This window comes from Nicotiana tabacum, chromosome 12 (genome assembly GCF_000715075.1).
Source record: "Nicotiana tabacum cultivar K326 chromosome 12, ASM71507v2, whole genome shotgun sequence".
Lineage (NCBI taxonomy): Eukaryota > Viridiplantae > Streptophyta > Magnoliopsida > Solanales > Solanaceae > Nicotiana > Nicotiana tabacum.
In genome coordinates this window covers 25,654,162-25,668,195 of record NC_134091.1, presented here as the reverse complement: position 1 = coordinate 25,668,195, position 14,034 = coordinate 25,654,162, and the positions used below count along the sequence as shown (strand labels likewise).

The following is a 14,034-nucleotide window of genomic DNA, read 5'->3' as shown; positions in this document are numbered from 1 at the left end:
TTTTTTTTGTCATTTTGGGTGTCGATATTACTTTACACAATAAAACTGTCCGAAGAGATGTACATTATTTAGCTAGATCAATGACCAAAGGAAGAAAGTGGTGCACGAAGGCAAATCGAAGCTTTGAGCCCAAAATGATGGAAACTTTGAACTCATCTCATTATGGGCCGGGTTTAGATTGAAACGTCTAATTGGTAATTCTCAAAAGTTTCCTTTCAAGCTCATCTCGTTTGCGGAACCACCCTTTGAGGAGACTTATATGTTAACATCTGTTGAAAAAGAAAGAAGAAATAACTTACATAGCCGCTTACTCAACCTCTTAAATTAAAAATAGGCGACGTATAATATACGTATAATCTATGTATAATATGTGTATAATTTATGTACCAACTAGAAAAAATAAACAGTGAATTCGATCGGCTATTCATGTAAAGATCCCGATCAAGCCAATGCCCTAATCGAGCAATATTGGGCTAACTTCAAGTGACAGTAAAGGTGATTGTCTGTTCCAGAAATTGCCAAGGGCAATTAACTTTAACCAACAGAAAAATGATGGTACTACGTAAAAATAGCGATTTTGATTTGCAAGTATAAATGAACTACGTATTTTGGTTATTATTGCAAAGCATACTCATAACATTGGAATTGGGAATGGTATATGATGTGGCCTAGTGCCAAATATATGTTGTGATAGTTGTGGCCCCAAGTACCTATAAAATTATTTATGGGAAACAAAGATTGAAATGAGATGATGGATGGAAAATGGAAATGCCTTGGTATGGCGGCCTAGCTGATCGGGCCGAGATCGGACGCCATGCTACGCTCATGAATTTTATACACTTTTTCGGCTACCGAATGTAAATAATTTCTGGTACGGGCTAAAAGTGAAAGAAGTCCAATATTTATTGGGGTATCAAAATTACACTTTACCAATCTAAACTTGTGCTTGGGCTACGACCCAGCTAGTGAAGTTAATCGAAACACACAGTTGAAAGCTATCTCCAACTCCATAATTTCCAGTCACTAGTCCAACATTAATTAGTGGCTATCTGAGAGTCACAGTATTCCCTTTTCTGCTTGCCCAGTGACTACTGAACAAAGCAGGTGTGGACCGCAATTAGATAATTTTAGTCGGTCAATGGCTAGTTGCATCATGGAAAATTTCGGTAATTGACAACTTAAGTGTCACCCACACACACATACAAACACACTTGAATTTAAATGACCTATCACTTGAATCCTCCTCAAAAGTCAGGGTTGGTGGATTGACCAATATATAGACTTGTAATACAATTTAGGAAGAAAATACCACATAATATAAGATCACAATTGCGAAATTTCCATCTTTTCCCCCACTAAATGGTCCCATTTCTTTTACTAATCAAATGTTGGAAGTAACCTTCCCGAAGAGTAGACTATAAGAATATCATAAACTTCAAATCTGCATAGGCGATAACGTAGTCGAAACAACACTAAAGTAACACAATTTTCAGAAATATCGAAATGAGGAAGCCAATTGCAAGATTGCACAATAGCTGATTACGTGGAATTTGGTTCTCAAGTCTAAATCATCATAAGCAGTATATAGGCGACCAAAGGCTTAGGCATCAAGACATCAACAATGGAAGCTAGTTTCCTCCTACTGTTTCTATTGTTTTTCTGCTCTACTATACACAAGATTTCTACTACAACAGATATAATCACTACAAATCACTCCATTGTAGATGGTGAAACTGTTGTTTCATCTGGTGGAACCTTTGAAATGGGATTTTTCAGCCCCAGTGGTTCCTCAAAGCGATACATCGGGATATGGTACAAGCAAATTCTTCCTCATATGCAGACAGTTGTATGGGTTGCCAATAGAGAAAAACCACTAACAAATACATCCTCAGTTGTTTTGAAGGTCACCAAGCCGGGAATACTTGCTCTTCTCAATGACAAGAATGAAATTATATGGTCCACTAACACCTCACGATCAGTCCAAAATCCAGTAGCACAGCTTTTAGGTTCTGGTAATCTTGTAGTAAAAGATGCAAATGATGGGAACCGACATAACTTCCTTTGGCAGAGCTTTAGTTTTCCAACTGATACACACTTGCCTGATATGAAGCTTGGAAAGAGTTTTCGAACTGGGCAAGAGGCTTACCTTTCAGCATGGCAGAACGATAATGATCCAACTCCAGGGGAATTCACTCTTCACGTTGATCCTACTGGATATCCACAGGTCCTCCTCAAACGCGGCACGAAAGTATCAGCTCGCTCAGGCCCATGGAATGGTTTATATTGGAGTTGGGCACCATTATACCTACAAAAACTAAGCAACTCTAGTACAATTAAAGTTGTTTTTAATGAGGAGGAGATTTACTATAGTTATTTTCTCACTAACAACTGGTTAACAAGAATAGTCCTAACTAGCAATGGTGATATACAAAGCTTAACATGGGTGGATCGTACCAAGAGTTGGCATATTTACCTCAAGTTACCTTCGGATACTTGTGATACATATAGCTTATGTGGTGCCTATGGGAGCTGTGACATAGATAATTCCCCTGTTTGTGGATGTTTGGAAAAGTTTGTAGCTAAATATCCACAACAATGGGAAAATGGAGATTGGTCAGAAGGGTGTGTTCGGAGGACACCTCTTAATTGCAACAAGGAACATGTATTTCTAAGATATTCTGGAATCAAGTTGCCTGATACTAAGTACTCTCAGTACGATAAGACCATGACACTCGAAGGTTGTAGGCAAGTATGCTTGAAGAACTGCTCTTGCACAGCTTATTCGAGTTTAGATATAAGCAACGGAGACAAAGGTTGCTTGTTTTGGTTTGGGGAGTTGACTGACATCAGAAAGCTGTCTGGAAGAGGGCAAGACATTTATATCAGGATGGATTCTTCAGAGCAAGGTAAGAACTTATGTTTAAAGAATTTTCAATTATGTGTTTTTAAACTTAGGTTTTCAACACATGGAGACCATATTATGCAACAATAGTGGCCCATCTCGATTTGCAGTGGCTGATAGCAAAAATTGGTTGTAGTTTCTGTCGCAGGTTCAAATAGAAAGAAAGCAGAGATACTCGCAGTGAGTTTCTCATTGTTGATGGCAATGATTTTACTATGCCTGATTTTGTTATACAAACGGAAAAAGAAGAAGAAACTGAATCTCAAAGAAGATTTTGAGCTGCCACTGTTCCAATTGTCGACAATAACAAGAGCCACAAATAATTTTTCAGTCAACGACAAGATTGGAGAGGGAGGATTTGGACCAGTTTACAAGGTATACACTGCAAATCTGTTATGTTGCTTAGCTCCTATAAAATCCTTGCCGCACCAGTGTAGATCCGGCACAATTTTGGTGCAGGGGTGGGAGCTGCATTGGATTTGGTCAGGCTAACTTGGGTGCTTTGACTACACCTACGGCCAAGTATAGGTTGATGGGGTATTTGTTTTAATTTTGGATTATGTCATATATATTATATACTGAGTAATTATGTGTATAGATTGGATTATGTCATCTAGGGGGTGCTGGAAGACGGACAAGAAATAGCCGTGAAGAGGCTTTCAAGGACTTCCATGCAAGGACTTGACGAATTCAAGAATGAAGTTATCTATATTGCCAAGCTTCAGCATCGGAATCTTGTGAGACTTCTGGGTTGTTGCATACAAGGGGAAGAAAAGATGTTGATCTATGAATACATGCCTAACAAAAGCCTGGATTCATACATATTTGGTTTGATTTCTTGCCTATTACACAAGCTAAAATTAGTAATAATGCTTTGTCCTATTAGTCATAACATGTACATTTATGACCAAGGCAAAAGCATGTTAACAGAAATAGCTAATCATAAAGCTTATTTTGTAGATCAAACAAAGAGCAAATTACTTGACTGGCCAAAGCGTTTCGACATCATAAATGGAATTGCTCGTGGCTTATTGTATCTCCACCAAGATTCTCGACTACGAATTATCCATAGAGACCTTAAAGCAAGCAATGTTTTGCTAGATATAGAAATGAATCCAAAGATATCAGACTTTGGCTTGGCTAGAAGTGTTGCAGGGAATGAGATGGGAGCAAACACAAGCCATGTGGTTGGGACACAGTAAGAATCTCTAAGACAAAGTACTCTCATATGACATCACACTTCTTTAGTATACATTGTGTTTTTTTTTTTTTTTGGCACAGTGGCTACATGTCCCCTGAATATGCAGTAGATGGGATCTTCTCGGTAAAATCTGATGTGTTTAGCTTTGGCGTCTTGGTGTTAGAAATTGTGAGTTGCAAGAAAAATAGAGGATTTGTCCATCAAGATCACAACCTTAACCTTCTCGGTCATGTAAGCACTCTATATATAGTCTGCATTACACATACATAACTCATTTTCTTTCTGTACAACGCATGGAATTTATTAGATCCCTGATCAAAACTCAAACAGGCATGGAAGCTTTACAAAGAAGATAGGTCCTTGGAACTAATTGATGAGGAGCTAGCTGATTCTTGCCATATATCTCAAGTTTTAAGGTCAATCCAAGTGGGTCTTTTATGTGTGCAACAAAGTCCAGAAGATAGGCCAAACATGTCTTCTGTGGTTCTGATGTTGGGTAATGAGAGTCCTCTGCCAGAAGCTAAAGAACCAGGGTATTTCACAGAAAGAAACATATTTGATGAAGCAAAATCAGGATCACAGACAGCCAGTTCAAAAAATGAAGTCACAATCACATTGTTATATCCTCGATAGAGTGCGAATGAGTTAACTATTCTGACTTGTGTACACATGAATAATATTTTTGGAAAAAACTTGAAACTTTGGTTCTTGAAATATACAGCAATATCTACTAGTTATAACAAATTATATCGTGTAATTAGAAATAACCAATCTATATTATTATTTGAAATTTTGCACTTTATTATAACTCCATTTCTTAGTTTAAATATACTTTGAAAATGGTACAAAGTTGTTACCCGATTGTAAGCACCCCTTTGCCTTGATTGGTTTTTGCATTTTTGAGTCATACAATTGAATTTTAATTTTTACTTGAAGGGGTGCGGCCCTCCTCGGACCAAACACGGGATGTTTCATGCACCAGACTGCCTTTTTTTAAAAGAAATATAAATCTTAATAAGGAAAAATTCCAAATTTGTCCCTGAACTATGTAAAATTGTTTAACTATTAGAAGTTCCAAACATAAAAGCCTTTATCATACACAAATCTCCAACTCAACCTCAGCCATGATAATACTCATATTCAAGAATAAAAATTGTGGAATATTAATAAGTAAAACGAAAACAGCATTACCTGTTCATAAAAGCAAAAGAGGTCTTGAATATCTACATGGCGGAGTACTCCATCAATTCATCATTGGAAGTAACAAACTTTGAATTCCCGTGAGGTGAGTAGTACCAGAACTGCAAAACAACCAAACTCAAACTTATCAACATTATCAAATTTCCTTATTTAACTACTAAAGCATCAGTTTTATAGTGCTCGCCCCTAAAACAGAAAAAGAAAAAAAAATTCCAGGTGAACGATCCTCTATTTTTCTGTCTCTTTTTCCACTTCTCGATTGGGGAAGAAATTTTATAGTACATCAATGATTATAGTTTTAATTGATTAATTTACCGAGTGGGAAATAAGATCAGCATCATCAACTCTTTGAATGTAAGCTCCCCCATTCCCTTTCAGAATCTTCTTCCAGCATTGTTGGTCAACGCCTCAAATTCCTCGGTCACATTTCTTCTTAGGTCAAACTTATTCTCAGAAAACACTTCTGCAATAAATAGCTATCATGAGCATAAATTAAGGCCCCAAGCCGAGAAAACAAATCAAAATGGTCCATTATGTATGTGTGAAGATTACTTTGACCCTTGTTAGATACCTCTAGACGCAAATAAAGTCCTTCATGTTTGTAAACAGTAGCACTTTTAGTCCAAAATCCTAGAACTAAAGAAAATGCAAAAAACAAAACTCTGTTAAAATTAATAGAATATTGCTGACGTGCTAATTACGGGAGAAATAACAAACACAAGATCTGTTGAAAGAAAACTTTCAGTCGGTCGGAATTCCCAGAAATTTTGTGTCAAGTATTTCTTCCACACAAACAAGTTAGAATATTACCAACTTTTCTCATCTGCTGACCTTTGAAGTCTCGTTTGATCAGGAATTTCCACTTCCCATATTCTACCTGCTTACCCACTTGCCATCACATTAAGAACAATTATTTATTCATTGCGTAAAGGACTTCTAATTACAACAACTTTTTTCACACGTTTGTTCCTCAAATTAGTGTCCCTTTTATTGGGTGAAAATTTTATTATATGGCAAGGTTTATGGGTAAATGGAATAATATTTTGTTTAATTGGTGAAAGAATTATTTATCGAGTAAACTTTACTAGGTAAATAGGAGACCGATTTGGAATCGAATTTGAGTAGTATGGTTGGACTCGCAATTGAATAGGTTGTCGAATTTTGTAAGTTTTGCAGAAGCGAGCCCTTCTTATCCAACGAAAAGATAATAGTTATCAAGTAATACTATTGACTTGCAACGGAGTTTTGTATCCTCCACAAAAGTCAGATCTTTGGGGAATGACCAATTGACCATAACCTCCTGATATTGATAAATTAGGAAGACAATCATATCATATTAAAATCACAATTCCGAAATTTCCATCTTGTTTTACTAATCAAATGTTAGAAACAGCACAATCAGCGATAGTTTAGTGCCGTTGTCCAGATGCTGCTTTTAAAAAAAATGAAATTTCCATCCTCTTTTTGTTCAGAAGCTGTAAATATTCAAACACGTGCTAGCAAATTTCAACACTGCAACAAAGTACACCGTACAGCCCGATACACTAAGCTCCCACAATGTGCAGGGTCCGGAGAAAGGCCAGAACAAGGGTCTATTTACTGCTTATTTGTCATTCTAAAAAAATCTATTATTTCTTTTTCGTCTCCTGATTATCAGTAGCCCGAATTTCTATTTGTCTTTAGCTTTGACCAAAGAATCATATTTTTGGTTAAACAATGAGGTACTTTCCTTTTTAGTCTGTTTCAAAATAAATAATACATTTCTAAATTTGGAAAATAATTCAACTTTGAACTATTCATTTTACCCATATTACTCTTAATGCAAAAATCTGATACGGACCATTGAATTTAAGAGTAAATAGTTTGTGATATAACTTTATTAGGTTAGTTTAAAAGTTAAATGTTGAAAAAGTGAAGCCATTAGTGTCAGATCTTTTCTAGGCTTGTTGGCACGTGGCTTCTTCCATTATGTTGCAGTTACAATTATTTTTCAAGAAATTAGAATATTGCGAGCCATATGTAACTTACTTACGTGTTTTATTTTTTATCCCAAATTATCAATAAAGACACATTGATTGAAGTTATGAAGCGACATTATTTGACCAAAGTCACTAGATAATCGATCACAAATACTGTCGTGACGAACTTTACAAAAATAAGTTGCAGATAACCTTGATCTATAACTCTAGCTTAAAGCAGAGCTAGAGTTTCATTAACAATACCAATGTCACAACAAACTTGCGTAGGAAGAGTTCTATGTCGTTCTAGCATGTTTTTTTTTTCATATGTGGTACTTTATAATTGTTTTCACCTTTATCTTTCATCACTTCAACCATGCAATATTGTAGAGTCAGAAACAGGGGATTCAGCCGTTCAACTTTCATGACATTAAATAATTTCTCGACTGCATTTACTAACTCGTCAATAGTTTTAGGAGCCATTTGATGTTGAAGAGATTGAATAGCTCTGAAGAATCTAAGGTCCTAAACATTTAAATCTGGACTGTTAGGAGGTTGAAAGCAAAGCCTAATATCAAATCCATCTTGCCGAGCAACTTCGGTAAATTGCAAGTCATTAACACTAAGGTGAGGTCTCGCATTATTTTGTTGGATAAAAATAGGAGTATTTGACTGCGAAAGTGGCCATTTTGATCGAATCACCGGAAGAACTTTTTCAATTAAACAAGTCCTAGTGACATCTTTAGTGACTGATAAAATAGGCTTTATTTCTAAAGTTCCAGCTACTCTGTTTTTGCTATTCTTTTTGGCGGGTTCCTTGAACACAAAAGGAAATATTCCTATTTTTCCTGAAAATAACTCAGTTCCATCTTTAGCAAGCCTAGGGCGCACAACAGCAACCATAAACATAACTTTTGTTATGAAATTTTTACTTTTACAAGATCTATATGGGTTTGGCTCTTGTTCTTCAGGAAGAAGATAAAACTTTTCAGATTTTTTCGACATAAAGAACCATTTTTCATCTATATGAACATAATTAAACATGTCTGAAAATATAGGATTTGAATTTAGCGTACCAGACTCAATCATTGATAGACAAAATTGAAGTCTTGCCTTCTTATTTTCCTCCGTCAAATGAGGCTTTATGGCATTGGTATGTGGCCTTATAGCTCCTTCTTTGATGCGTCGAAAAATAGTTGACGTTGACATATCCATAGCATATGCCAAAGATCGAATATTTGTTCGGCGACAAAGAGGAATTTTTTTTACCATATTAATATCGACATGAATTTGTTTTCTCCCAACTCTACCTACAATATGGGGAGACACATTTAATGGAGTACCGTTAGCGATACTTAATTTTGTATGTTGCCAAATTCTTTCCACAATACTCCTTGAAGTATTAAATAAAATCACAGCTTGTTTTAAAGACCCATATTTAACAACTCCATTTTTGCTTTCCTTCAAAAGCCATTCGGTTATAGCATGACACTCCTCAATTTTTAGTCTTCTTTTTCTAATAGTTGAGTCTAATTGCGAGTCACTCATTTGTGTATAATTAATCTCATATGCTAGATAAAATAGGATTAAAGAAAATAATCAAAATGTAAGAGAAAATTAGAAACACTAGGAGAAACAATAGGATTATGAAGAGAAACACTGAAAGCATAAGTGAATAATCTCAAATATCTCTACATAAATAGACAAGCTTATCACCTAATTAAAAAAGAGAAGTTTTGGCGCCACAAGAATGAAAGACATTTTTTTTTTGGGGCCACAAGAATGAAAGACATTTTTTTTTTGGCGCCACAAGAATGAAAGACATTTTTTTTTTGGCGCCACAAGAATTGAAGAAATTTCTAAGAATAGCGAGTAGCTAGTAGACTATGAGAATTGAAGAAAAAGTTTTTTGACTTAGTTAAAGTGGACATGTGGGCACATTTGATTTAGTATCTACTTTATAATGATTTTCATTAAAAAGCTAGCATGTGGACCCTTAAGGGTAAAATTGGTACTTAAGGTGATTTGACAATAGTCTACTCTTGTTTATTAAACTCCGTACCCGTCAAACTACCACGTTTAATATGAAACGGAGGGAATAGTATATAGGCGACCAAAGACTTGGGCATCATCAAGTCATCAATAATGGAAGCTAGTTTCTTCCTACTTTTTGTGTTGTCTTTCTACTCTACAATACACAAGATTTCTACAACAACAGATGTAATAACTACAAATCAATTCATCATAGATGGTCAAACTGTTGTTTCATCTGGTGGAACCTTTGAAATGGGATTTTTCAGCCCCAGTGGTTCCTCAAAGCGATACATCGGTATATGGTACAAGCAAATTCTTCCTGTGCAGACAGTTGTATGGGTTGCCAATAGAGAAAAACCACTCACCAACACATCTTCAGTTGTTTTGAAGGTCACTAAGCCAGGAATACTAGCTCTTCTCAACGACAAGAATGAAATTATATGGTCCACTAACACCTCAAGATCAATCCAAAATCCAGTTGCAGTGCTTTTAGATTCTGGTAATCTTGTTGTAAAAGATGCAAAAGATGGCAACCCAGAAAGTTTCCTCTGGCAGAGCTTCAATTTTCCAACTGATACGCACTTGCCCGGTATGAAGCTCGGCAAGAATCTTAAAACTGGCCATGAGGCTTACCTTTCAGCATGGAAGACCGATAATGATCCAACACCGGGAGAATTCACTCGTCACATTGATCCTACTGGATATCCGCAGGCCCTAACCAAACGTGGCACAAGTGTATCAGTTCGTGCAGGACCATGGAATGGTTTTAGATGGAGTGGGATACCCAAACAACTACTAACACAAAGCAGCATTTTTACATTTCAATTTATTTTCAATACAGAGGAGGTCTACTATATTTTTTCAATCATTAACAGCTCAGTTTTATCAAGACTAGTCCTCACTAGCAATGGTTATGTCCAACGCTTGACGTGGGTGGCTCGGACCAAGAGTTGGCATATTTACTACAATTTACCTTCCGATAATTGTGATACATATAGCTTATGTGGTGCCTATGGGAGCTGTGACATAGATAATTCCCCTATTTGTGGATGTTTGGAAAAGTTTGTAGCTAAATATCCACAACAATGGGAAAAGGGAGATTGGTCAGAAGGGTGTGTTCGGAGGACACCTCTTGATTGCAACAAGGAACATGTATTTCTAAAGTATTCTGGAATCAAGTTGCCGGATACTAAGTACTCTCAGTATGATAAGACCATGACACTCGAAGAGTGTAGTCACGTATGCTCCAGGAACTGCTCTTGCACAGCTTATTCAAGTCTAGATATAAGCAATGGAGACAAAGGTTGCTTGTTTTGGTTCGGGGAGTTGATTGACATCAGAAAGCTGTCTGAAAGAGGGCAAGACATTTACATCAGAATGGATTCTTCGGAGCAAGGTAAGAACTTATGTTTAAGAAATTTCCAATGGTGTGTTTTTAAATTTAGTTTTTCAACACATGGAGACCATATTATGCAACAATAGTGGCCTATCTCGATCTGCAGTGGCTGATAGAAAAATTTGGTAGTAGTATCTGACGCAGGTTCAAATAGAAAGAAGGCAAAGATACTCACAATGAGTATCTCATTGTTGATGGCAATGATTTTGCTATGCCTGATTATGTTATACAAACGGAAAAAGAAGAAGAAACTGAAACTTAAAGAAGATTTTGAGCTGCCACAGTTCCAATTGTCTACAATAACAAGAGCTACAAATAACTTTTCGCTCAACAACAAGATTGGTGAGGGTGGATTTGGACTTGTTTACAAGGTACACAGTGAAAAATTGTTGGAAGAGTAACCAGTTTATGATCAAGATTAGTGTGTTAGAGATAATTTTCATTCTGCAATTGATTCTCATCTTTGCAAAATCTATGTTCTCCTGATATACTTTTGCCATTTCTAGGGAGTGTTGGAAGATGGACAAGAAATTGCTGTGAAAAGGCTTTCAAGGACTTCCATGCAAGGACTTGACGAATTCAAGAACGAAGTTATTTATATTTCCAAGCTTCAGCATCGAAATCTTGTGAGACTTCTAGGTTGCTGCATTCAAGGGGAAGAAAAGATGTTGATCTATGAATACATGTCTAACAAAAGCCTGAATGCACACATATTTGGTTTGGATTTCTAACCTACTACACAAGCTAAAATGAGTAATACTTTGATCTATTAGTCATAACATGTACGTTCAGACCAAGGCATGATTACAAAAACTGCTAACAAGAAACCTTATTTTGTAGATCAAACAAAGAAAAACTTACTTGATTGGCCAAAGCGTTTCGACATCATAAACGGAATTGCTCGTGGCTTATTGTATCTCCATCAAGATTCTCGACTACGGATTATCCATAGAGACCTTAAAGCAAGCAATGTTTTGCTAGATATAGAAATGAATCCAAAGATATCAGACTTTGGCATCGCCAGAAGTGTTGCAGGAAATGAGATGGGTGCAAAAACACGCCATGTGGTCGGGACACAGTAAGAATCTCTAATTTCATACAAAGTACTCTCATATGACATCACACTTCTTTAGTATACATTTTTTTTTTTTTTTTGGCACAGTGGCTACATGTCCCCTGAATATGCAGTAGATGGGATCTTCTCGGTAAAATCCGATGTATTTAGCTTTGGCGTCTTGGTGTTAGAGATTGTGAGTTGCAAGAGAAATAGAGGATTTGTCCATCAAGATCACAACCTTAACCTTCTCGGTCATGTAAGCACTGTGTAATCTTCATTACACACAGAACTCATTTTTTTAACTTTACAAGACATGGAGTTTGTCATGATCCATATGATCTAAACTCAAACAGGCATGGAAGCTTTACAAAGAAGATAGGTCCTTGGAACTAATTGATGAGCAGCTAGCTGATTCTTGCCATGTATCTCAAGTTTTAAGGTCAATCCAAGTGGGTTTATTATGCGTGCAACAACATCCAGATGATAGACCAAGCATGTCTTCTGTCGTTCTGATGTTGGCTAATGAGAGTCTACTGCCAAAAGCTAAAGAACCAGGATTTTTCACAGAAAGAAACATATTTGATGAAGCAAAATCAGGATCGCAGATAACCAGTACAAATAATGAAGTCACAATCACATTGTTAGATCCTCGGTAGTGTGTGACAAGTTAACTATTTTGACTTGCGTGCACACGAATAGGAAAAATATATTAGAACTTTGATTCTTGAAAAATACAGTAGTATTTGAAATAAAACATAAAGTTGAATTTTTCTACTTGGAGATGTTAGCTACTTATGGATGAAATGTTTTCTCTATTTCTATTGTTCTTTGAATATATACTTTAGATATGTTTCTTGTATCACAAAAATTCTAAAGTTATAAATTTGTTTCCTGAACTATTAGCTATAACAATTTTCTCGTGAAATTGGAAATCACAAAAATGAATATTAGTAATGAAAATTTTGCACATTGTAACTCCAGTTTTTAGTTAAATTATCTAGAAAATGGTACAAAGTTGTTATCGGAATTTAAGCAGCCCTTTACCTTAACTTGTTTTCTTTTTGAATTTGTGAGACATACAGGAATTTTGCATCTTACTAAGAAAATGTAAACTCCAATAATAATTTCAGAGCTTTTGAGTTTGTAATGTTTCTGTTCAGAGAATAGCACCCTATTTGCGTCAAGAGCTTTAATAATTAAATATTTCAACAAATTTCTTCTTAAATATTTCGAACCTATAACATGCGTAACCCACACATGAGGCATAACTCTTTCACCAGTAGACCAAGGCTCTGAGGGTAATAATACGTAATATTTACATCTTCAATTTGGGGTCAAAGTAGGGTCAAGTTTGCTATCTAAAAGAATGGATATCCCATATTTGTTCCTAACACTACTTGAGGAATTGCACTTTTACCGGTAGACCAAGGCCGCAATAATAACGTAATATTTAAATCTTCAATTTGGCATCAAAGTACGGTCAAGTTTGCTATCGAAAATAATGGATATCCCCATAGATTAGCTCCTAACACTACTTCAGAATAAATAGCTCTTTAACATAAGTAATGGAGAAATATATGGGGATTAACAAAGTGAAATGCGTAGTTCTTGGAGAAATGAGGTTTAATTGATTATGCCATTTGTTTTTCAGTCCACTTGTGTACAAACGAGTCTATTATTTCTCCTATGAGTTTAAGTTTTATGCAGTGACAATGTGATATATATTCATACAATCAAACTACTTATAAGATAATTATAAGTAAATCTGAACGATAACCATTAATTGGTAAAAAAGATAATTAACTTGTTCGCAGGTTAAACTGCACTGATAGTATTACAGGGTGTATTATTAAAATCTTTTCTCAAATATGCACTTAGCATTCTCCTAGCCTACAAAGAAACAAATCTATTATTGCTTATTATGTTTTGATTATATTTCTAAGGTCGAACTAGTGTCAGACCCAAGATTTCAAGGTAATAGCTGCTCCACCGCCATTAACATAGAGTTGCCACCATCCGTTTAAAAAAAAAAAAAAAAGTTGACAATGAAAAAATTTAATGAGTGTTATCATGTATATTACCATAACAAAAAAAAAAAATTCACAATTGTCATCTATTAATTTTCACATTTGGAAACGATGATAATAGCACATTACTAGACAAGCAAATACTTCACCTCTGCATAATGAATTAAACACTCATTTAAAAATCCTATTTTACTCATGCCTCACTCTATCTACAACACAAACAACAAGACAATAACAAAACACACATCCTCTTTTTCAA

The 14,034-nt window shown here is 35.7% G+C and overlaps 3 protein-coding genes and 1 long non-coding RNA gene across 10 annotated transcripts; 2 read left to right on the top strand and 2 right to left on the bottom strand.

Annotated features, from left to right (window-relative positions):
- Positions 1–1,542: 1,542 nt before the first annotated feature.
- On the bottom strand, positions 1,543–6,486 carry LOC142166817 (uncharacterized). 6 transcript variants are annotated; one of them, XR_012697227.1, is made up of 5 exons: positions 6,114–6,486; positions 5,856–5,939; positions 5,619–5,766; positions 5,295–5,404; positions 1,543–2,305 (listed from the first exon to the last, which is right to left on the bottom strand). It is a non-coding gene; the product is annotated as an uncharacterized LOC142166817 (long non-coding RNA). The 6 variants fall into 6 exon arrangements; XR_012697224.1 differs by having other exon boundaries at positions 5,875–5,939; positions 6,114–6,482; XR_012697229.1 differs by having other exon boundaries at positions 2,178–2,314; positions 5,875–5,939.
- LOC107831221 (G-type lectin S-receptor-like serine/threonine-protein kinase At4g27290) lies at positions 1,622–4,802 on the top strand. 2 transcript variants are annotated; one of them, XM_016658969.2, is made up of 6 exons: positions 1,622–2,906; positions 3,039–3,277; positions 3,520–3,730; positions 3,863–4,100; positions 4,184–4,334; positions 4,434–4,802. In XM_016658969.2, the coding sequence occupies exons 1-6, from the start codon at positions 1,622–1,624 to the stop codon at positions 4,734–4,736; spliced, it is 2,427 nt and encodes an 808-aa protein (XP_016514455.2). In that variant the 3' UTR covers positions 4,737–4,802. The 2 variants fall into 2 exon arrangements, with proteins under 2 accessions (XP_016514455.2, XP_075082350.1); XM_075226249.1 differs by having other exon boundaries at positions 3,520–4,100.
- A 1,300-nt stretch (positions 6,487–7,786) lies between the features above and the next one.
- Positions 7,787–8,809, bottom strand: LOC107831196 (uncharacterized). Its single transcript, XM_016658941.2, has one exon. It carries the CDS (start codon positions 8,807–8,809, stop codon positions 7,787–7,789), a length of 1,023 nt encoding a protein of 340 aa, XP_016514427.2.
- Positions 8,810–9,351: 542 nt separating this feature from the next.
- On the top strand, positions 9,352–12,607 carry LOC107831205 (G-type lectin S-receptor-like serine/threonine-protein kinase At4g27290). The gene is made up of 6 exons (XM_016658949.2): positions 9,352–10,691; positions 10,824–11,062; positions 11,198–11,408; positions 11,532–11,769; positions 11,854–12,004; positions 12,102–12,607. The coding sequence occupies exons 1-6, from the start codon at positions 9,407–9,409 to the stop codon at positions 12,402–12,404; spliced, it is 2,427 nt and encodes an 808-aa protein (XP_016514435.1). The 5' UTR covers positions 9,352–9,406; the 3' UTR covers positions 12,405–12,607.
- The last annotated feature ends 1,427 nt before the right edge of the window (positions 12,608–14,034 follow it).